The sequence below is a fragment of the Protopterus annectens genome, chromosome 4.part0, assembly GCF_019279795.1.
Source record: "Protopterus annectens isolate FY-2018-M chromosome 4.part0, PAN1.0, whole genome shotgun sequence".
Taxonomy (NCBI): Eukaryota; Metazoa; Chordata; order Ceratodontiformes; family Protopteridae; genus Protopterus; species Protopterus annectens.
This window is the reverse complement of record NC_056733.1, coordinates 706,031,549-706,056,514: the sequence shown is the minus strand read 5'-3', so window position 1 is coordinate 706,056,514 and position 24,966 is coordinate 706,031,549. Positions and strand designations below refer to the sequence as shown.

General features: G+C 38.4%; 1 protein-coding gene across 3 annotated transcripts in view; it reads right to left on the bottom strand.

Annotated features, from left to right (window-relative positions):
• DERL3 (derlin 3) overlaps positions 1 to 24,966 on the bottom strand; it is a 399,138-nt gene that overhangs the window by 136,297 nt on the left and 237,875 nt on the right. For all 3 annotated transcript variants that reach the window (XM_044068684.1, XM_044068683.1, XM_044068685.1), the window contains exon 4: positions 18,170 to 18,263. In XM_044068684.1, coding sequence (XP_043924619.1) covers positions 18,170 to 18,263 — 94 coding nt within the window. The remainder of the gene's footprint in view (positions 1 to 18,169; positions 18,264 to 24,966) is intronic.

Sequence of the window (24,966 nt, the reverse complement as noted above, 5' to 3'; positions counted from 1 at the left end):
TTAACAGAACTGGAATTCTTAACCATTCAGGTGTTATACACCCCACTTCCTTCATCTTGTATACTATCATATTCATAATGAATGCAAAGAGCATACAACTCATTGGACATCCCTATCTTGTACCACTATTCATACAAGTATTTTTACTTTACTATTACTATACATTGGCAAACATAATTTCCTAACTTTCTCACTTACATTGTATTACTTCATTATTCCCCATAAGAGTTAATGTCCAAATTGTGTCAAATGCCTTATTAGGGTCTCCTATCATGATTTCTGTTTTTCTATTCATAATATCATCCACAATTTCTATATCAGTAATAATTCTTGGACAAACCTTTCAATTTATGCGCAGTCTCTCTCTATATATATGTGTGTGTATATATATATATATATATATATATATATATATATACATATATATATATTATAGAAACACTTTCGAATCTCGAAATAGTGAAATGTCGAATTTCAGTATCTCAAGAGCGAAGTGTCGAATCTGCAGATGCGTAAAACTGCAGAATATCAAACCCGGAAATATTGAACCCACGGTACTGACAGCGCGTTAGGTAAGTGTGGTGTTCTTAAGGGTTTTGGGGAGGGTTTGTGAGTGTGTCGGGAGGGTTAGGTGTGGGTTACGGTACGTAGGTGAGAGTGTGAGTGTGTCAGTGTTGAGAGTGGTGGTGTTTATATCTATGTGTGTGTTTGTCTGAGGGGGGTGTGGAATGTATGTTGGTGGGTCTTGTGTCTGCTGGTGTTTAGTGCGACCTCAGAGTTAGTATATAAAAGTAGGGGGTTGTGGGAGAGGTGCAGGGGGCTTGCCCCTCTGCTTATAGTAAGTGTGTGTGTGTGTCTGCGCTGTTGTGCAGTGGTGGATGTAGATTTGTTTGTGCGTCTGCTTTAACGGTTTTGTGTTTCTTTTTTTGGTGTTTAGGCTTTATAGTCTCAAAATACTGAAATTCGATATTTCAGTATTTCAAGATTAAAAGTGAATCCATATATATCTCTCATAATATTTTCCATTTTAGTTTCAAATCTCTTTTGTATTATTTTCATAAATATCTTACAATCATTATTATCCATGCTATTGGTCTCTGTTCTTTAACTGTCTTCCATCTTCCTTCTTCCATACAAATTTAAATACTCTACTACTACACAATTCTTTACATACAAAACCTTCATTTAACCATTCATTGAAAATCTTTAAAAATATTTTTTTCCAATCCCTTACATTTTTATACATTTCATACCCTATTGTATCTGGTTCTGCAGCCAAATCTATATTTAATTGTCATAATACTTTTATCCAACTCATTAAAGAAATCTAATTTTTATTATGTTCTAAATCTTCCAATGCATCATTATATGTTCTTTTATATTTTTCTTTCTCTGCTTTTCTCACAGCATACTGCCACTGTAAAAAAAAAAAAAAAAAAAAAAATTTATAGTTTTCCTTAATAATCATCCACCATTCAAACCAATCTTTCCATAACTGCATTACTGTCTTTCCTTTTTCATTCCATACTTTCTCATTTATCCTTTTTATTTCTTTACCCATTTTTATATTATATTCCTTGTTTTCCTTTTATTGCTAGCTGGATCTACGTCAGATGACAGAGTTTGCAGAAACTCAAAATTCATACGGTTGAGACCATAAGATAAAGTTTCTGAAAGCTCGAACATCAAAAGAAAACAAAAATCTACCTTTTTTTTTACATTTTTACAGGGGCCAAGCCCCCCCTGCACTCCCCAACACCCATGCAAATTATATATACCAACTCAGAGACTGCACTACAGTCAGCAAAAGGGTCAGTTTCCTGACCTGTACTGTGATCTCCACACAAAAGCTTCAGGTTTTGAAAAACTTGATGATATGGTCTTGAACATATGAATATCAAGTTTGTGAAAACTCGATCAACTGATATGGACCCCTCTTGCCATACTGCAAGATGATCAAAAGATCCTGTTTCAACTAGCTCTTCTCCTATAACTAAACCTTCTGATACTATACAATAGTCTATTTCAGTTGTATACATACCCCTTTTTAAGTCCATGAATTTTTGTCCCAAAGCTTTAACTTACATCTTCAACTTCTAACATCTTCTTATATCATTTTCTTTTTACACTTACCTCTTAAATCACAATTCAAGTGCCCTGTTATGATAAAACTCATTTATCACTCTGGTCTAAAATCTGATGAAGTAAGCTTTCCCTTTCTTTAGAATTAGTAAAAGCACATAATGTTACAATTCTATACACTTGTTCTTTCCATTTTAAATCTATAATGGTTAATCTTCCTAGTTTTGTTAAAGTTGCATCTAATATCTTTACTGCACTTCTACAGAATATGGTTATTCCAGAACATCTCTCATTTCCCAAATTCTAAATCATCTTTCCTCCCCATAGTTTCTCTGTAAATTTTCATGTTAAAAATTGTGTCTTCTAATATAATTACATCTACATCACATGTATTACACCACTCCAAAATCCATATTCTTCTTTTAATATTAATACTATTCCGATTTACAGAAAGCACTCTAAAATGTTAATTTTCCCTTTTCCTTAGGTCCATGGTTTTGCAAGTTCATAGCTAATTTCTAGGCTAGCTTTTTTAATAGGTGATTCTAAGCCTAACCAATTTCCTTCCCAAAGGTGAGAATCAAACACTTTACTTTGTGTCCGAGTCAAACACCTTAACCATCATACTAACCCCCCCCCCAGTCATCACCTGTATATATTTTTCATCCATTTCCTTTCTTATTTTTTTTGTACTTATCCCTTTAAATTTTCTTTTTCTGTCTTTTACCCATTTATTACCTCCCCAATTATGTCATCACTTATTTCAGAACATTCATCTATGTCCTCTTATTTTTTCAAATATAAATTTTCTTCTACTTATCCTACTTCTAAAATTTCTGCTTTTTTCTTCTTATTTTCATTTTGCAATACATCCATAAATGTCCAATTTTATTACATTTACAATATTTCAATTCACATTTTTTTTATCTTGTCCCATTTTCCCAAAAAATATAAAATTTTCTTTTGTCAGTTACTTATCAAATGTCCTCCTTTTCCACACACACACACTGAAAAACACGTTTTGGGTTGTCCCCAGTATTTTACAACACCACTATTCCCCTCCATATTTATCATGTTTGCTATATGCATATTTTTTCTCTTTCTATTTTTATATTACTACAACAGCCATCAATCCATAAAACCCCTTTTGTCATTAAATCTTACAATGTCCAGTACATCTTTACATAAAGTTTTCAAATGTCCTTTCATAGTCTCTCTTTCTCCCTCTGTTCGAAATTGTACATGCATTTTCTTTTTTGTTTCCCTGTTAAATGATTTTATCACATAAAGATTCCATGGGTTACAGTCTTTTTTTTCATATTATCCAAGAAAATTTTCCATTGAAAAAACAAACAGTCTCAAATATAATGTCACAAAATGCCTCTGTTAATAGGAAAAAATGATAATACCTTGCGTGCTTTTAAACCCAAATGAGCTATTAATTTGTCCCACACTTTGTATCTGTCCATTGCTTCATTAAATCCTTACCATGTACTTTGTTTTTTTCATTTTCTTCTGTACTTTTTACTGCTATGCCATTTGTGCCTTCTTTCCCGTTCTCTGCATATGTCTTCTTTTCCATCTCACCACTATTCTTTAGGATTGTCCCTGCATGCATCCTCCATTTGTATTTTCTCCTGTAATGTTCCCCAGGAAACATCTCCTTCATTCTCTGGCTCATTCTGCACCATTTCTTTAAGTAAATCATCTCACCCCCCCCCCCCCATCTACTGGGTTGTAATTATACCTCCATCATTTATTGACTCATCTCCAAACAGATTTCTTTGAAACATTCACTCAGAATCCTGCACACATCCTCTGGCCTCGATGTCTGCTTTCTCCTCCATTTCTTTTACCACTCCACCATCTCCTTCTCTCTCTCTCCATCTGCCTCTGTGCCTGGAGCAGAAACGGGAAGTGCTCCTTCAAAATGGGTCCCACTCACAACAATGACGAGTAGGGAAAGTTTGCTGATGCCCGGGCAAGACATCCCCTACCAGTGTAAATACCACCTTGGGTGTCCCCTGACAGTGGGCTACTAGCTTAGTGGGACTAACCCAGTAAACGAAAGACAAATAAAGGTCACATTAGTCATTCAGATTCCTTTAAGGAAGAATCCTGGGGTCAATTCCTTTTTTATTTCCCTGCCATTTTTTTCGTATACTATTTTCCTGACTTCTGCTTTCCAAGTTAAAAAGGACTCTCTAAAGAAAGGTCCTGGACTGGAGATGGTTCCTGCTATATTCTGGAACAGGGCATTGGAAAATATGCTTAATTCCCTGGATACACTTTCCGCCTCATCAAAGCTTTTTAAGACCTCAGAGGAGTTGCCAAGTAAGACTTCTTTGCCCAAGGGAGACTCTTCAATATAGGCCAGACATGTATTCAAATAATACAACATGTAGCAGCAGCTCTGGAAACTGCATCTGAAGCAACATATGAACATTTGATGGTATGTTGTCAGTGACGTGGGGAACTAATGAAAGTATACTGACCAGGGATGATTTCGCTTCTAAAGGGAATAAATTAAAACTTATATGATTTATGTCAGAGAAGATGGCAAGGAGGAAATTGGCCATATGAACTTGTTAGTTTACCAAGGTAAAAGATATAACATAAGCCTTGTCATATCTTCAAAAGCTCTTTTGTGTGAGAAGGTACTGGGATGATAAAAGTTAAAAAGTTTTTAAGAGCTATCTTTATTCAGGGAAATGACAGTAGGGTCTGCCAAAGGATTTCTGAACCAGGTATTTTCAAAATTCAGGAACTTTCAGGCTTTTTAGACGCAAGAGATTGGACAAAGGAATGCAACTTCTAAAGCCCTCTATAACCAGTGAAATACAAAGGGTTTAAGGGAATCAACATGAAGGACCTCACAGTACCTCTTACGGGTCCTGTAAACTTCTTTTCCAGTCACTGAAAAAATTCCTTCATTCTGGCATCTGAAAAAGAAACCTCCTCAAATAGGGTGTCAAACGAAATGCTCTCAGTAGACAATGACTCAAAGTGATTGGTTAAGGAGACTTCAGATGAATAATCAAGACCCTCTTTTTCAGATTCTGAAGTATCATCCTTGGATAAAGAGGAGAATCTTTTCATTTCTGAGTATGCAGGAAATGAAAACGATTATACAGACAAATGCCTTGGGAAGCCTTTAAAACAAAATTATACCAATCATCTGTAAAACATTTAGCACTAGTCAGAGTAAAAGGTGGAGAAAGAGGTTTTGTTTTTTTGTGATTTTTTTTTTTTTTTTTTTCTTGGGGTATCCAAGTTAATGGTCTTTGACATATCAGATGTCTGGACCTCCATAATGGAGCCAGCTACCTCTTCATGACTAAAACTACACATATCTTTGTGCAACTTTTGCAAGTACATATTTCAGGCACTTCTTTGAAGTTAAGAACAATTAACACAGAATGTAAATGTAACCACCGGTGTGACTGTATTACCAAAGGGGTGATATTTTTATTATTCTGTGACTTTTGCCATTATTTTTACGTGGGCAAAACAAAGTATGCACTTAAGAGAATATACAGACATATTTATGACATCTCTGCTCAAAATATGAGTAGTGCTTTATTCAAGCAAAGGATGAACTGCACTTCTGATAAAACATTTTTATTTTTTGTTATTGAACAAGTGCCCATTAACTTGAGAGAGGGACCCTGGCAAAGTAGACTAAAGTACAGGGAATTACTGCGGCAGGTCAGACTTAATGCCGCTTCTCATCCACGTTTGAATAATCATATAGCTTTAAGTCCATTACTAAAATTAATGGCCACTAAGCTATGAATCTGTTTCCCCCTTTTTCTTCTGTTTTTTTTTTCTCTCCAAGGTCCCTGATTTAGAGTGTTTTTATGCATAAAACAAAACAAAAAAAATTAACAATTTTAAAAGTTATTTATTGACTATTATGTTTTAATTGATTCACAAGGCCACGGTGGTGCAGCGGTTAGCATTGTCACCTCACAGCAAGAGGTTCTCCTGTTCGATTCTCGGCTGGAGCACCTTCTGTGTGGAGTCTGCATGTCCTCCCCTCAGTCGAGTGACGTTAAAGACATGCAGGTAGGTGCGTGCGTTAATGGGCGTACCTTCTTTGAAGGTTGGGCATCGGGCTGGCAACTCGGCACCATAAAAATCCACTGCCAATTATTAGCGGACGGGAGTTCCGCTGTAGAGACCCCTAACCGGGAAAAGACGAAAGACATGTTTTAACTGATTCACTTGTTATTTTTAAGCTGGGAAAGTTACTTACCAATACCTTTAACATGTGCCTTTTTGGCTTTTACATTTTTAAATTACAAACTTAAAAGTTTAAATTAAATAATGGATTTTTAACTTAATAGGAAGGTTTGACACATGTCCCTTATGTAGTTATGATTTTTTAAGCCCTGTGTTTATGACACCATTGTTCTGATGAAGTTCTAAGTTTTAACGGACAAAAGCGCTTAAACTTGGTGTTGCCTTTTCAGTATTTAATAAAGAAGGTCACTTTTTCTCGGCCATGGAAGTTTTTATTTATTGGGATGATTTGCCAATATCCCAGTTTTGTGGTTACTAGTTTGTTGCTTCCAAGGTTGCTCTGTCTGCTTGGTAGTCATAAACTGAAAGGTGAATATTTAATACAGCACACAGTTAAGGACTCATTTAAGGACCTGAGTACATGGATAGAGTCAGCTATAAGGTTTTCTAATCATATCAACCAATTGGCTAATGATAGTTAGAGAACTATAGGTTCTATAAAAAGATTTATAAAGTCTAGGAAATCAAACATAATGAAGCCGTTTATTAGTTACATTAGACCCAAACTTGAGTATGGAATAACAATATGGAAACCCTACAGGAAAACAAGCATGAATAAACTGGAAAGAGTACAGCGGAAACATACCAAGGGCATCCATGGATGTGAAAATCTAAGTTATTATGAAAGGCTACAATATCTGAACTTGTACAGTTTCTCTTACAGATATTTAAGAGGAGATCTTATTCAGGTATACAGGGCATTTAGGGGCAACTACCTCTGGGAATGTTTGGGGTTATCAAAAAGTACTATAGAATCATCAGATAACCTATGTAGAAGATTCTATAGGAGTGAGAAGTGTACTAAATGGTTCTCTGACAAGAGTAGCTGATGCCTGGAACAGACTACCAAATTACATTAAAGCAAGTACTAGTTTAGATATTTTTAAGAACAGCCTGGACATTTACTGTGGGAACAAGTATTCTGGTATACTGGCAAGACAGAAGGGCATTAATGCCCGTGCTTGAAACATTTGTATGTATGTATGTACAAACTATTTCCCTAAACTCCCCATTTATTTTTTCATCTCATATAACTTATGTTTGTTCTGTCTTTACTCAAATAGTCCATATCCTCCAAACAAATTATAAATACTGATGGTTGTAAACACTGATATGTGGTATGATCACCCTTCTATCATACTTAACATTTAATGAAACTACTATAAAATAATCTTCCTTTTTGTTTTTTGCACCTTTTCTGTTGCTACAGATATCTTCCTCTTTCTTACCGCGTTGCCAAATGTACTACTAGCTCATTCAAACTTCTCTATTTTCAGTTCCTCGTGGTCATTTTGCACTTGGGTATTATAATGCATTTCTCCCATCTTCTTTTTCATTATTAAAAATGACACTGTTCATCACAAGTATCACTTTTTGTTACAGTCTAGTCTAACAATGATACATTTTCATGGTCCCCATCATTATCTGCATCACTTCAATTATCTTCTTCACTTAATGCTCACAGTCAAACTAATATTACATACCTCTCAGGTGTACAGTCTACTAAATAATGACATGTACTTGAGTTTCAGACTTCATATCCTTCAGATAATGCATGCTCACTCAAAGCATGTTACGCTAGCAACTTTCTAAGTTTATAAGAGCAATATTTAAAATGTCAAAACCAGAGGGAGCAACTGGGCTGAAACAGAGTCACAAGATAAATGCAAGAACAAAATCCTCAGGTTAAAATCCAACTTTAATTCCACTGCAGGTCAGATAAGCGCTTTCACTCATTCATTTGAGCTTCATCAGATCACATAACAAAGACCTTCAAACACATAGGCTACATTTATACAATTGATGCATCTCCTAATGGCCTATCAAAAGCTGCTTCATGTTTATATATTCATGAGATACTTTCCACATAAAAGCTATATACATAAAAACATATAGACATACTAAGATATATAAAACAGATATAAAAAACTTTTCATGAACACTCAAAAATGCTCTAAAATATGCAGTGAAAAGATATATATTACAAAAAATATATGTATATGTATATATATCATATATAATAAAAAACATATATATTTCTTCATTTATTGTAAAATCTGCGAACATTCCTCCGTTTATTTAACATGGGTTTAATGGAGGCTCTCTCATTGAGGCCTGAACCCTTATCTGCTCTCAATCTGACTATCCACATACTCTCCTTACTCTCGGTATGGTTCCTAATGTCACCTCCTCGTATATCAGATCTAATGTTCTCAAGAGCTCTAAACAAATAGTAATGCTCGGGACCTGCTTGAACTACATGCTTAGCTAAAGCATTATGGGGTGAAGCTTTCCTAATGTGGTAAAGATGTTCTCTTATTCTGTCTTTAAAGCGACGGTTGGTCTTACCAACATAAAATGCGTCACATGTTTGGCACACTGCTAGATAGACTAAGTGAATAGTGTCACAGGTAGCTTCAGCACGTATGCTGAAGTTGATATGCGTGTCTGGATGTTCAAAAAATGGACTGGGGTCAAGAGAATTACAATAGTTACAATGTCCACATGGTTTGGCATATTCAGGTGACATTGATCGTTCATCCCTTTTGGAATAACATAACATTCTCCTTAAATTCAATTTGTTCCTATATAAAAAAGAGGGTTTAGTCCCCACGAGTTTGCCAATGGTGTCATCAGTACAAAGGATAGGCCAGTGTTTCATAATAATATTCTTAATCGCAGGACAATCAGTGCTATATGGTATAGAGATCTTTACATGAGCTGATCTATCATCCCTACCATTACTCATTATAATGGGACCATCATCAATAACTGGTCCGAAATAAGGGGCTGCTCTGGTCAATCTAAGTTCATTGACATCGAAGAGGTTAGACTCAATCTCATGTGAGCTATAACCACGTTCCTCTAATCTTGTTTTGAGGTCACTCACTTCCTTTAAGAAACCTACTTCTGTGGCATTAAGCTGAGATGTTCTCATCCCCTGGCCTCTAATGATGTTTTTGAAAATGTGTTGCGGATGCATACTATCACGCTGCAATAGGGTGTTAAAATAACAAGGTTTCCTATAGACACCTGTATTGATTAAACCACATGCTAATCTCTCTATATACAGATCAAGGAATTCTATCTTATCTCTGGAATAATTCATACTAAAAATTAAGTAGTCAGTAAGGTTATTCAATGTGGTATGAAACACTAACAAATCATCAACACTGCCTCGCCATAAAACAAAGACGTCATTGACAAAACGTCTATAGAAAGTTACATGTTGTTTAAACATTTAGTATGAATTATTCCAGAGATAAGATAGAATTCCTTGATCTGTATATAGAGAGATTAGCATGTGGTTTAATCATGCTTTCAACAGTGGCACTTCCACAACTTCTTTTTTTGCCCAGTACTCCTCACGTTACCTTATTTTGCACCACACTCTCTCTCTCAGCTGTCCACCAGTCAGTCGTCTTCCCTTTTCTTTCTCCGATTTCTCTTGCACTTTCAACCATTTATCCCTGCACTTCTTCTGCAACACCTACTTGAAAGGATTTTTTGTTTTACAATTTCAAACCATAATACAGCAATCTCATTTATTTTTATTTGTTTTGATTTAGAGGGAAAATCTGACTGAAACCCCTTTTAAGTGCAGGCCTTGGGAGAAAAGCTCCAGAAAACTAACAATCAGTATTCAGCAAACACTGCAAGAATAATACATATAGAACATGCAGTACAGCTGAACACATTTACATAAAAGATACACACAAAGCAGAACACTGTACACACTTGTTCAGAAGGTATTACAGTAGTAACTGATATTAGGGCAGTATTACAGTAGCAATTGTACAAGACATAAATCATGTGAGTTTTTTTTTTTTTTTTTTTTTTTTAACAGAAGAGGATGCATTGAGTCAAAGCTAAGAGAATTTAACTATGGAGTATAGCGCAGCGAACGGAACTTGGATGCGTGCAACTAAGGATTTTGTTGCTGTATCTAAAAATAAAGGTCCTATGTCACTTCATAGGGAAAAGGAAATTTAGAGTAAATGCAGTCAAAGATATGGGAGGGATAAACCTCTTATCAGGTCGTCTCCCTTTCCATGATTTAAAGATGCAACATCTCATACTCCAAACGTCTGTCATTTCAACAGACCCAGCTGCTGGCAACAGTGGTAAATACTTCTCTAAAGCATTTGTACAGACCACAACTGCACGATCTCAGATTTTTCACCTTCACTCAAATAAACATGCTGGTCTCTTACATAGCACACCACTCCCTCCCTGTTGAAGCCCTATGGCCCCATCCACAAGATAAGAGTACAGAAAGTTCCCCTGTGCCCTGGCCAAACTTCCCCTAGTCAGTATGAATACCACCTCAGTTCTCCCCTGAAGAGAGACTGCTGGCCTAGGAGGACTAAACAGACCAACAACGAATAAACAAATAAATACAAACCCATATTGATAGATGCCACCAACAGAGTTATGTAGCCAATAGAAGGTATCAGACTGCTAAACTGCATTAAATTTTGCTTCTTTAACAAGCAGGTTCACATGGGGAATGCTATATATTCCTAGAATGTCTCTCTACAAAGCTGTCATTACACCAGAGATAAAAAAACACATGTACTTCCTATAGAAATTTTTTTTGGACACTGAAAAGATGCCTCCACAAAAACTCTGTACAATATGGTGGGTGAGCACAGCCTTCACAATCCGGTTTCAGAATCCCAGATTTTACCAATCCAGAGTACTGCAAGCAAATCTTCCATTTTTCTTGGCTGACAGCTTCAGGTCTACCACTCGCTGGTCCCAAGGCCCCTGCCCAGCAGCCATGCTCTCCTCAGGATGTCAAACTACTGAAAAACAGGAGGTTGGAGAAATGCATCCACCTTTAGCTATAATTTCTGTGACAATGACACTTACGATAATCATTACCTCAGCAGCAAAATGTAAAACATGATACATTTGTCTGACAAGGACAATCAAACAAAATATGCCAAAAATGATGCAACAATAAAACAAAACATAACTGCTAAGTCATAAAGATGTGATTACTGTAGCAAAATATAGGTTCATGATCTTGTTAACTTTTAATACTTCACTCAGAATGAACACATGGCTTTTACATCTCCACTTTGCTTCCCAATCTTTTTGTACCTTATAGCTCTTCCTCCTCATACTGCACTAACTTCCTAAACTCTTCCTCTTCCTCTCACATCCCACAAATAACTACTATTCCTCCTCTGCCCATTTATCCTCCTGCTCATGTCCATAACTTCTCCTTCTAACTCTCATATATTTTTAAGCTACATTGCTACTGGTCTGTCTGTAAATTATTACTAACCTCAGAAATACTCCAGCTTGATCTTTTCCCTGCATCTATCATGCAATAAACACATCAACTATTACTGTATTTTATTTTCTGTTCAATAATTAGCCAATTTATGTTAATTCCTCTCAATGTTTTTTGAGTTAAAATGCTAAGTTTGTGCAAGAAATATTTAAAAATCATGTAAATAAGCTCATGTATAGATGTTTTTACCATACAATAATAAATGTGCATCACGTGTGACTTAAAAGTGGAGCTTTCCTCCACAGGCCTCCGCTGAAAATGGATTTTACCCAGTCGGACTTTTCCCAGTCAACAAAGACAGACAAATAAAAAAAGCAGCTCATAAGTGGGACAAATCTTCCACATCCCAAATCAAACTGCTTTTTCACCCTGACAAGACAAGTAACATTAAAGGAGTAAAGGATGGGAGGGTGGCCTAATGGTTAAGGTGTTTGCCTTACAAACACAAGGTGCAGGGTTTGGGTCTCACAAGGGATAATTGGCTAGGCTTACAATGGCTCGCAAGGGCAGTTAGCTTAGTATTAAATTATGAACTTATAAGGACATCTGACATTTCAGGACTGTGACATGCAAAGGACATTTAATTCTAAGTGCAGCCTACATCTATTTAACTTCCTCACCCCCACTCCCAACCACATGCACTTGGGAACATGGCTCTCAATCATCCCAAATTACTGGGAACACCCATTTGTAAGCTTAATTTCCCAAATGCCCAATTTGGGTGCAAGTGAAATCTGCACTCAAGCAACCTCTGTTCTGGCTGAAGATGTCACAGCCAATCACAGCGTTGCCTTACTGCATCTAATTTACATGCATTAATTCAGTTTCATTTGCAAAGTTACTGTTAGTATGCGGAACTGGCTGCAGCAGACCTGCTATACTTTTAAGTGGTCAATTAGGTCCGCTCAGTCTGCTACTCCACATATTAACGGGTTACATCAGCTCTGTTTGTTCAGTGTTTCAAACAGGAATGGAAGAGGACAATGCAGACAGAAGGAGATCTTCGTGCCTGTCTTGAAGACTGGATTTGTTGCGGTTGCCAAAAACTTGTCTCCAGAAATGAACACTGTTCCCATAGTGTGTTGGAGTGGTATTAAGGATTTCCCAAGGAAACGTGCAGAGTAGAGGAAAGGCATTAATATTTTTTTCCCAGGAGGTTTGAGGTTTGTTGTGCAACAAGAATTGGATTTTATTTAATTTTCTTCTCTTCCTGCAGACACAGGTAGGTAACTTAACCAGTTACTTCTTACTAGGTTGCCAGATGGCTACATGGTGCAGGCACACCACTCAAGCAATGACAACACATATGGCATACACACCAGTAGAACAGAAGTTTAAAAAAAATAAAACTTGTTTACCAAGCCTGTGGGCCATATTCATTTATGCCTCACTTTTGGTCTGTTCCTCATAAAAGTTTTGTTACTATGCAAATCAATGAGGGTTGAAGTAACTAAATGTGTGTGTCTGTTTCCATTAATGTGCTTATTTAAATATGTAAACTGTATGTTAATTAGGCACCCCTGATTGTCCCTGATTTTAAGGTCCTGTGCCCCTGAAGTTGAAGGGTATGCTTGAGAGATGGTGATGCTGTGGCAGAAATCAGCACTTCCTGTCTCCCAAACAAGGAAATGTGAAAGACTGGATGACAACAGGAAGTGAGAAAATAGTCTGATCTTACATTACTGCTTAGTTTTTCGTTTTTTTTGGGGGGGGGGTAAACAGTAATGTCAATTCCACACCAGTATTACGATGTGGTACAAGACATGCACGGCCGGCCTTAGGCATAGGCGAACTAGGCAACCGCCTAGGGCGCCATACAGGCCGGCTGTGTAAAGGGCGCAATTTGTAAGTATTTGTACATTTTAATTTATTTTTCTAATTAGGTGGGCAGCAAAACGATAGGGCGAGGGGGAGGGCCGAGCACACTCCCACTTTTGTAGCTGCAGCCTGCAGGTTGGCCAGGAAGTTTTAACAATCAAATGACGAGTCTTTTCCTTTAAGAAGAACATGCGTGCGTCTCATACATGCATAGCGTAGCGGAAGTTAAAGTAGTAGTAAAGTTACGAGACGGGTTAAGTCTACGTACGCGCATGGCCGTTTATTTTAAGAAGAAAGTAAGTGTGTGTGTGCGTATGTCTAATGACCGTGTGAGTGAATGTGTGTGTGGTTTTGGGGGGGGGGGTTATCATACTTCCACACTTCACTCAACAAAAGAGCAAAACATACAACATTAGCTGAGGGGGGAACCACTACACACTAATAACTTTAAATGGCAGTTAAACATAATGTGAATGGCAGAAATGACGACACCAGGGAGTACAGTTAGCATTATGCCTTTATGGCAATTAACAAAGACATGGTCAGGAGGCAGCACTAGACTCCCAGAGTACATTTAACAACATGCATTAATGACACACAGATGTGGTCAGGGACCAGAGATTGCACTTAACATATGCCTTAATGGCACTTAACAAAGATGTGGTTGAGGGGAACATTAGACATGAGAAATTACACTTAACATTGTCCCTTAATGGCCTTAAATGAAGACATGGTCAGGGAGCACACTAGGTACCAGGGGTTACACTTAATATTGTGCCTAACAGCACTTAACTAAGACAGGAGTTGGGGAGAAAGGACTAGTCACCAGTGATAATTCTTTAACAGCATGATCTTAATGACACTTTAAAAAAAATGAAAGAAAGACAATGTGGATGGGGGGTACAACTAGACACCAGGGATACTCTAATTAGAGTGCTTTAAAGACAGTAAAAGGGATTCAGTCCCTGTACCCTCCCACCGAGGATACTAGTCTTCTCTGCCACCACTGATCAAGAGGGATAACCTGGAAGTAACAGCTAAGACTTTAAAGATAAATCAATACATAACAAGGAGGGAGGCTACAGACCCTGCACTCTTGACTTCAAAAACTGCATTATCAACCCATGACACTAACTGAAAAGTCATTATAAAATATTTTTTTCTGTTATAACAGAAAAAAGCAATTCTGTGATATAATGAGAACCCTGGTCATTATATTAGCTCTGCAGCAGTTCATGAATTTTGAGGGTGAAAGAGACAGGGCACATATAAGCATACCTCTCAACCTCATAGTGCAAATATCTAGAAAAAGTCAAAATTAATGGTGGGATAAAGATACACAGTCACGGGCAGATTTTAATTATTATTCCTAGAAATTTAGAAAGGCACTAGAAGAACAGCTTTTGCATTAGAATACATTGATGTGATTGATATACCATGCAAGAATCAAGACCATAAAAACAAATCACATTAACACTGCATGCTGGCTCCATTACATTTTCTTTTGCAAAAATTTGAAAAAATAAAATATAACTGGCATGTTTGCTCTTGTTTACATTAATCATACCTTATAACATGTCCTTTCAGTCATCCCCTCTACTCCTTACATATTCCCTCCTTGTAGAACCCCACACCATTTCAACTTAACTTTCCCTTTATTATTCCCCCTTAGTCTTCTGTAAAATCCTTTAGCCCCCCCCCCCCTCTTAAGTTCACATTTACTCTTGGTTAATTTTCACACAGATCCTTTTCTATCCACTTTCAAAGTTAAAAAGTGCAATATTTAAAATCTATCCCTATTTTTCAGCCATTGCATCCACATTGTTAGGCTTTGTCCGGATTTTTTTTGCAATAAGAGGTTGACAGGTATGCATACCTCTCAACTGTCCAGATTTTTGCCTCCTATTGTTGGCCTATTCCTCATAACATTTGTGGTGTTCTGACAAATCACCGAGGATTTAAATAACTAAATGTCATACATTTGAGTTTCACCCTTCATTTCCTTCAGAAAATGCACGCTAAGACAAATGCTGTTATTGTAGCAACTTTGTAGGCCTATAAGAGCAATATTTATAATCTGCCCCTGTTTGTGGGCCTTTGTCCCCCCATAATTTTAGCCTTTGTTCAGATTTCTTGTGCCAAGAGGTTGAGAGGTATGGAAACATGGTATGTAGTGCCCTAGTTATTGATTATTTGGTGCATTTTAGGGGGGATAGGGGTTCTGCATTCCATAGTGTGCCCTCCTTTGTTTAGGATACCTAGTAACTATGAACTTGTTGGTTTCTCAGTCATCCTCTTTTGCAATATCACCAGCTTACCATTTTGTTCTTTAATGTAATGTAGGCAATTAATTCTTCAGGGGCAGCAGGCACTGAATTTGTAGATAAAATACTGAAATGTAAAGCTGTTTGCCAGTAACAGCCTCTTCATTAGTTGCACATCTCTTTAATGTAGAATTATTCAGATGAATTTTACTTCTGCAGATATTGTCCTTATTGACTGATAGTGGTGAGTTGTAATGACAGATGGTTGAGAGGCCGTTTATGGTTAAAATATTCTGAAAGGGGTAGTTTTGTCATTACTGGTTCATGCATTTTGTTTCATTGCTTACTGGAAAACTGTTCAACACTACAAATTTAAAACGCACTCCAACAAGTGTATATGTTTCTATGTGCAACTAGCCATTTTTGTTTATCAAATGGCACACTGTGTTTTAAAATCTGAAAGCATGTTAGTAGCATAATTGCCTTTGGTGCAGAAGGCTGTGGATTCTACTCCCACACCATGTAGATGTAGTGCTGGTATTGCAGTGCCCATATGATTGTTGATTACTTGGTACATTATAAGGGGGATACGGGTTCTACACTCCTGAGTATGTCCTTTGTATGAGATGCCTAGTGACTATGAACTTGCTGGTTTGTTAGTCATTTTCTATTGCGATATTACCAACTTACCAATTTTTAATGTAATATAGGCAATTAATTCTTCAAGGGCAGGAGGCACTGAATTTGTAGATAAAACATTTATATATGAAGTTTTGCCTGTAGCAACCTCTTCATTAGTTACAAATTTCTTTAACGTGGAATTTAGATGATTCTACTTCTGCAGAGATTGTGTGTATGGAGTAATATTGGTGGACTGTAATGACAGAAGTCTTGAGTGTTCTTTTATGGTTGAAATTTTCTGAAAAGGGTAGTTATTGGTTCATACATTTTGTTTCTTTGGTTATTAAAAGAATGTTTAAAACTACAAATTTAAAACACTTTCTAACAAGTGGTGCTATATTATACAAGGAATATAATTCAATGCAATCAGGAAGGTGAATCAAAGAACAAATACATGTATGTATGGCCCTAAAAATGTGTGCAAGGAGTCTGCCCAAACGTAAACTTAATTCTTCAATGGCCAGATGTATTTTCTATGATTGTAACTTTTCATGCCGTTTCAATGAATTAGTTTTTCCATTTCAATGAATGTGAGTTTCAAGGGCAGAGAAGTTTACTGCTTATGCTAAGTCTGTTTTCATTACGGGACTGTATTGTTTAGCAAATGGCTACCTGTGTTTGTACTATTTTATTTTAATATCTGTAATCACTGTAGAAGCAAATAAAAGAACAGTATGCATGGTAACTGGTGAGAAGTAACCAAATAATGGAACACTGGAATGGCTGAGGAGGGGGCTGCTGCTAGGGGGAGGGGGTTGCTGCAGTGGGGCATTCTATTACCCTGCCTAGGGCCCTATTTGACCATGATTGAGCTCTGGTATTTAAAGTAGAAAATACTATGCAGAAGTAGTTGCAGTTAAAGATACCTTGTAATGTAGTTATTCTTCCTATGCATTTAAATAATTTAAGGAAATGACTGGAGTGGCTTTCTTGGAGAGTGACCCTGTGGGTGTGGCTCAAATAGGGGTGTTTCATGACTATGGTGTGGGTGGGGCTTAAGGGGCGCCAGAGTACTACTTCGCCTAGGGCACCATTTCGGCTAAGGCCGGCCCTGAAGACATGAACTCTACTCTCTATTTACTGTGTCTTTTACTCCTTTTTTTAATTTCTCCAAGTCTTTTGGATTTCTAATACCATGACAGGAAGAGACTCCATTCCTAAGACAAAGCAAGATTAAAATTCATGAAATTAGTATTTTTTCAGTCTTTGATATTAGTCAGAAGTGCTATTCGCAGCACCCAGAACTGCCTCTTCTGTATGGGGATATTCATGGCCATCAAACTGCAGTATCTTCTTGATAACACAAATACATTGTAGTGAGATAAAAACTGTACACTATATCTGAAACAGTAGTTCTTACAGCAAATATCCCACTCTATACATCCCAGTCTTTTATTTTCTTGTTTTTCCCTACAGGTTTCTATTAGGAAAACTGAAGGTGAACATACAGGTATATTAAATTCCCCATCATGAGTACATTAAATATTACAGACAGGAACACAAATTCTTATGACACGATAACATACTGAAAACATCAAAGTCACACTGTATTATAGGACTATGGTGGGATTTGAACCAGGCTTCTCATTTTCAAACATCAACATTTTTATGCTATTGTCAATGCAAATCTGACTTCACATTAGCTGCCCTTCAAACATTTAGTATCTTGTTCCAAAAAGTCTTGTTTGCTGAAGTAAACAACAAAAAAGGATACAGTCATGAGGACCCCGCCAAAAAGGAACATAAAAATAAAGTCAGCAGTCCTTCCCCTAAACGAGCCTTCCTCTAGCATACGACAGTATCTGTATCTGAGGACACAGCTGTGGTAAAGGAAACAAACACCTGCAGGCATGAGACTACCAGAAATGAGCTGACATATGCAAATGATGTCAAAATTAGCACTCAGAAATTTCTTCAACCTAAAATAAAAACAGCTATTATCAGTCATCTCAGTAACACGTAGTAAAAAGTGAGAGGCAGAATGTAGAAAGCAAACAGCAATAAGCCAATCTAGCAAAGTGAACTCCACAGAGCAGAACTGTGCTTTAATCAGTACAAGCAGAGTATTAAAGCACCTTACACAGAGTAACACAGCACTGCATTAAGCACTGTGTACAAGTAACAGATCCTATATTGGTACACCAAGATCACATAAGTGTGGTTTACAAACTACACCCTCAGAGCCGATTGCAACAGCTGTACTGAAGTAAAGGGATACAGCCGAAACTATGACTAAGTCAACCACAATTCAAATAGCAGTTTGGGTTCCTGCTGGAGTTTGCAAAGGGAAGGTAGGAGTACTGCAGCATTGCTGGCTTGCCTCTGTTCAGAGGAAGAACATACAGTAGATGGTCCTGTAGTGGAGTCCCCCGTGAAGACCGGAGACTACACAGGAGTGTGGATTCAGGGAGGACAGCAGTTGGGGGTACTTCACTTGGGGAAGTTCAGTGACAAGTCCTTAGTGATGCCCACTGCATGCTAAATCCTGGAGCATGTTATTGGACATATGATCTGGGGTTAAGACTAAACGAAAGGCTTTGATGGCCTGGCTGCCTAAATGACAGACCTTCTCTCACCACAGGGAAGAGACAGCAGACAGGCCAATTGGTCAAAAGGGGTGAAAGCCTGGCAGGCAGCGAGAGGAAAAAATGGATAAAACTCCCCCAGAAATATAGTAATGGTAAGGAAAGAGTGCAAACATAAAGCAATGCATCCAATAAATAAACAAACAAATGTGGAACGCCCATGTAACACATCTAAGAAGGGATCTACCTTACTAAAGAGAAGGGCTACATATCTGCACCCCAGATAAGTACTGATAATACAGTAACCAAGATGCTATTGGGGGGAACTTGATAACAGTCATAATTATTATATGCTAGATGGAAAATATCTATTACTGAGTGGAGTGCAGCAATGCACTGTGGGTATTTCGATAAAGATCATCACAGGGTGCTAAATGTTACGTTTTGAAGATCTTTATGTGCACTGTATATACACTACATACTTACCCAGCATTTCATTATTCATGATGTTTTCAGAAAGATTCAACACATTTCAAAATAAACCTAAAAATACATATACTTCCAGCTGTTGTTGCACATCTCCAAAATTAGATTCAGATGAAAGATAATGATCCCCGACTTGTGCACCCATTACATATATGAAATTTACAAAGGCAAACCTCACACTTTTTAAATGATTTCATTTTAACAGTTTATCTCCTGCCCCATTATTACTTACCAATGAATAAGAAACGCACCATTTTTTTAATTCTGAAAGTCACAACTGCACATCTCCAACAGTAACTACCTAGCAAAATTAATAAGCAAATATTAAGGTAATGGCATAGTGCGAAGCTAAAAGATCAATATAAATCATAGAAGCGTATTTCTGACTTGTGCCGTAATGAAGCGATGCTGCTTGGAAATATGCAGTCCCTGAAGGCTTTTCAAGTGAATTTGTCAAATATTGTACTAGACAGACCGCAACTTCAGCCTTTTCTGCTCCCCTGCTTTAGGCACAGTACAAACCAGTTGATACAACACACCCCCGGATTCGGTATGCCCTGCATGGCATGCATGATTACTGCAGGAGCTCTGACAGGCAATATGTCTGCCGTGAGATCCAGGAACAGTCTGCAGGGGTGTGCATGAGAGCTCCTGCACTAATCATGCATGGACTAAGCCCTGGTATGCAAATCACATCATTTGCAGGAGAAATTCATGCAAATGAGGTGATTTGCAACCCAGGAAGCTTGCAATAGTCCATGCAAGACTAATGCTATCTGCAGAAATGTACTCGGATAGTAACTGAGTATATTTCTTCAAAATCCAAAACAGAACTATGACATCTCCAAATAAAGGCTGCATATCATTGAGGAAGCATGCCAATGGCCTAGTATAAGGCCATTGCCATTGCAAACAGTTTAAAAAACAAAAAAAAAATCAACTTTTATTATTTTTTAGCTGATCTCGGCTGTTTAAGCATAGGGCAGTGGCGCGCAAATGGGATTGGGGGAAAAATAATAAAATAAACCAGAAATAAGCATTCTAACTAAAATCAGTATTCTGCCATGCAAGTCAATGGCAAGCAGAAGACAACCTGGCCAGCAAGTAATGGTTGCTAAGAGGGGAGGCTCAGTGTGAGACATGTAATTATGCATTAGCAGGCAATCCTATGCAAATGAGGGGAAGGACAGTGAATCCTAGATTTCCCCAGCATGAGAGGCAGGTCCCAGCAGTGTAAGAGTATGAATAGCTGGGTGCAAGACTAGGATATAGGTAACATCATGGGGGGGATGCGTCAGGCATACTGTAAGCATATTGGAGTCCTGTGGCTCGAGATTACTCCTAGCTTAGCACAGCTAAGCTAGGGGGTGTCTCTAAACCTGCCTAGCACTCTTTACAAAGCCTAAGTGGGTGTGCGTGCCACGCACTGGGTTAAAAAAAAAAAAAAAAAAAAAAAAAAGTAAACCAGGAAATAGCAGCTCTGTGCACATTTGAGCACTCCATTTGCATGGCGCGACCCCAGGCTTAAACAGGAAGGCAATAGGAAGGGAAAACAGCAGTAGGAAGGAAATCAAGGAGAACTAGCTTAACTGGCAGGTGAAATGTATCAGAATCAGCCAATTACACAGGCAGCAGCCCAGCCCAGCACACCACTATAAACTATGCAAACACCTTTCCCCCTTGTTGTTTCCCAAAAACTCTGCACCACCGGTGTATACAAACGGGGAAATTTTACAAAACGAAAGCAAAACAAAAAATGTTAGGGGCTGCTTTTGCTATCATAAACCAGCATGTGCAAGAGAGTGGTGAGGATGTGAATGCTGCTGACCAACCCACAGTGAGGAGATGGAGAAGAGTGTACAGACCCAGGGTAACCTACCAAGGGCTACATGAGCTGGAGATAGTGTGGACAGGGACCTCCTACAGCAAATTGTTGAGCTGTGCCGGCCACGCCTCACACACAGAACTAACAGAGGGGAACCCATCCCAGGGGATACCAAGGTATGTGTAGGCCTAAGAATACTAGCTACAGGTACCTTCCAAAGGCCAACTGGGGATATGATGGGGATTTCACAGGCATCAGCATGCAGGGTACTCCAACAGTTCCTGGATGCCATGTCAGTGAGCACGTATATATCCCCAACACCCGTGAGGCGTTGGCCAGCAATATGTGTCTCTTCCATCAAATAGCAAAATACCCTGAGGTAGTGGGTGCAATAGACTGCAAGCACATATGCATCAAAGCACCACCCGGTGAGGGGGGTAGGATCTACATCAACCGCAAGGGCTTCCCCTCCATCAACTGCCAGGTCAGGTGCGATGCCCAGGGCATAATGAATTTGTGCGCTGGCTGCACTGGAAGCTATCACGATTCCCACATATGGCATCTAACGCAGCTGTACCAGAGATTTGCCAATGGGGACATCCCACACGGCCACATAGTGGGGGATGCTGGATATGCACTGGAGCCGTGGATGATGACACCCATCAGGTATGCACACACACCCGAACAAGAACTCCATAATGAGACACACGCACAAACAAGAATAATAATAGAGCATGTGTTTGGGATGCTCAAGTCACGGTTCCGGTGCCTGGACACTTCTGGTGCAGCCTTGTAGTACTCATCAACTACATGTACCCAAACTGTCTTTGTATGTGCCATGCTACACAATATGATCCTTTGGAAACAGCTGCAGCAGGAACAGCATGGGGCAGAGCCACACAGCCCCCCACCATTGCCAAGGCCTGCACAGGCACAGAGTGACTTGGAGGAGGAACAACCTGAGCCTGCCCAGTAGGCAGAAGGAGGCATGCCCAGTATGTCCTGGCCTTGGCAAAGAGGCAACGCATAACACATGCACTGACATGGTAGGGACCCAGGGAATGACACCTCTCTCTGACTCGCACATACAGTAAAAGGGATGCCAAACATGGCACTACCTGTGCTCAATCATGTATAGGGAAGAGTGTAGTATGTGCATCCGACATAGACAGCTCTGCAGCACCACCCTCAATACCGGGACACCCACAAGGTAAGTAACTCACACATGCCAGTCGGGAGGGGGGGGTCACATACCCAACAGCAGTCACAGCCAGCAGGACAGGTGTAGACAACCACAAACAAATGATGTACTGAGGCCTCTGAACGAGGTCTATGGGTAACCCCCCCACCCCAGGCCTACACAGACAGACTACAGCAGGCCAGGCAGTTGGATGTCAATTGTGAAGGCTAGGAAGTCAGAAACCAATATATAGGCAATTAAAAGCTAATATCTGTAGTACACTAGTATGCCTCTAGCCAGCACAATAGGTAAGACTACAGACTGAAATGGAGTACCTGACATACCAGTACAGTCCTAGCAAATGTGTACAAGTGTCAGGTGTGTCCCCCCCTAGACTTATAGTTACAGTCAGGTATACTGCCCCACTCCTGTGTAAAAATGTAGAAACAGTCAGGTGTCGTCGTCCCCCCCGCTATGCAGAAATGTAGCAACAGTCAATGCCAACTGACCGATGGATACCCTCCAGACACATCATGCTACCTGTTGGTGTACAACATAAAGGTAAGCACCGCAGTACAAACTACCTAGACTTGATCCACACATGCAATACAGACAGCTATACTGGGCATGCTCACACACAGAGAAATGAAGGCAATGTCAGTCAACAACATACTGAAAGGTCATACTGGGCATGCTCACACACAAACACATGAATGCCAGGTCTGCAAACACCAGTGGATCAGATATATCTTGCAGTCACAGTTCTTAGTGCAGACACGTCAGTAAGCACCACTCATGCCTTGCACACACAGTGGATAAGAATACAAATATAGGAGAGAGGGGCGGAGCCTGAATGGCTAACAAAGCAGCAGTATTTTAGAGCTCCATATCAATAGTTAAATAAGACAGGAAAAATATTCTTTTTTTTCTTCAAAGTATAAAATCTTAGAGATAAAGGTCTAATTTACATAATTAGAAACTTTGGTGAAGTTTTACAAACAATTTCCTGTCAAAAAGCTTGGAGATATAATCTTGTGTTAAAATGAGCAACTCAAGGAATTCTCACCAGGATGCTGTCAAAGAAGGAACTACAACAGATGGCATCTACCCTGTAGGAGTTGTCTTTGAAGATGGATGATTTTAAAGAGAACCTAGAAGCAGTCAAAAAGAGGCGGACACCCTCAAGGAAATGCTACACCACCACAAGACAATGATAATAGGAATAGAGGTTTCTCTAAATGACTTACACTTGGGCTGGTTAATAAAGTAGATGGCGTAGAAAATAGGGAAGAGGAGAAATAACATCAGGATTTTTGGATTACCTGAAAACACAGAAGGTGAGGATATTATTTTCTTTTTATCAAGCGTGATTCCTGACTTTTTTAAATTTAAAAGAAGGACTTTCCTTTGGCATTGAGAGGGCACACAGAGCTCTTGGGAAACCTGTCACTAACTCAAACTCTCCTCCTAGGTCAATAATTATCAAATTTCTTTCATACTTGGACAAGGAACTGATTTTAAGATCTGCTTGGAGGAAGGCACCTCTAAAATATAAACAGAGCCTGATAAGATTTGATAACGACTATTCATCTAGAATAATGGAACAAAGGACAAAGTGTGGCCAATGATAACATTTCTGAAACAAAATAACATTAAGGCACATCTTGCATAGCCAGCTAAGATAAGAATACTGTATGCCAACGAGATGAGGACTTTTATTGACTTAGAGTAAGCCTCTTCATTTATTAAAACTAATAATGTGATTATCTGAATAATGTCCACAACTGTGGCAGGTTAGCGCATAGGTTTAAAAAGATGCTGAAAATAATCTTGAACAAAGGTAAACCACAGCGTTAGCAGGAACTAATCACCATATGAAAAAGTCCAAAGGGATATGATGTAAAAACTCAGCTTTAATCCAAAAATAGACAAAAAAGCAGACAGGATGAGCGCTTTCGCTATGTAGCTTCTTCAGATCCAATACATACTCAATAAAAGTCTCTGTAATATATACTTCTCTAAGTACACTAATTAAGTACTTAAGCAATCTATTAATTATAGTTTTAAAGAGACATTGCATAAAATCATCAAATATATATATATATATATATATATATATATATATATATATATATATATATGTATACTAATTCAAGCACTTATAAACAGATAAAAACATTGCTTAGAACATGCCTAATAAAATGTGCTAAATAAAAATACACAGTAGAAATATATAGAAAGTATATAAAAACTCATGTTATTTAATATTTCTCCTTTGTCTCAGTTTTGGTTTAATTGAAGCTCTTTCATTCAGCCCATGACCTTTGTCAGCTTTCAACAAAATAATCCATTCTGTTTCTTTTGCCTCAGTATAGGTTTTTATGTCACCTCCCCTTGGATTAGGGGCTATAACTTCCAATACTTTGAATAAAAATGTGTGCTCAGAATCATGGGTTATAAAGTGCTTAGCCAGTGCATTATGTAGGGTGCCCTTT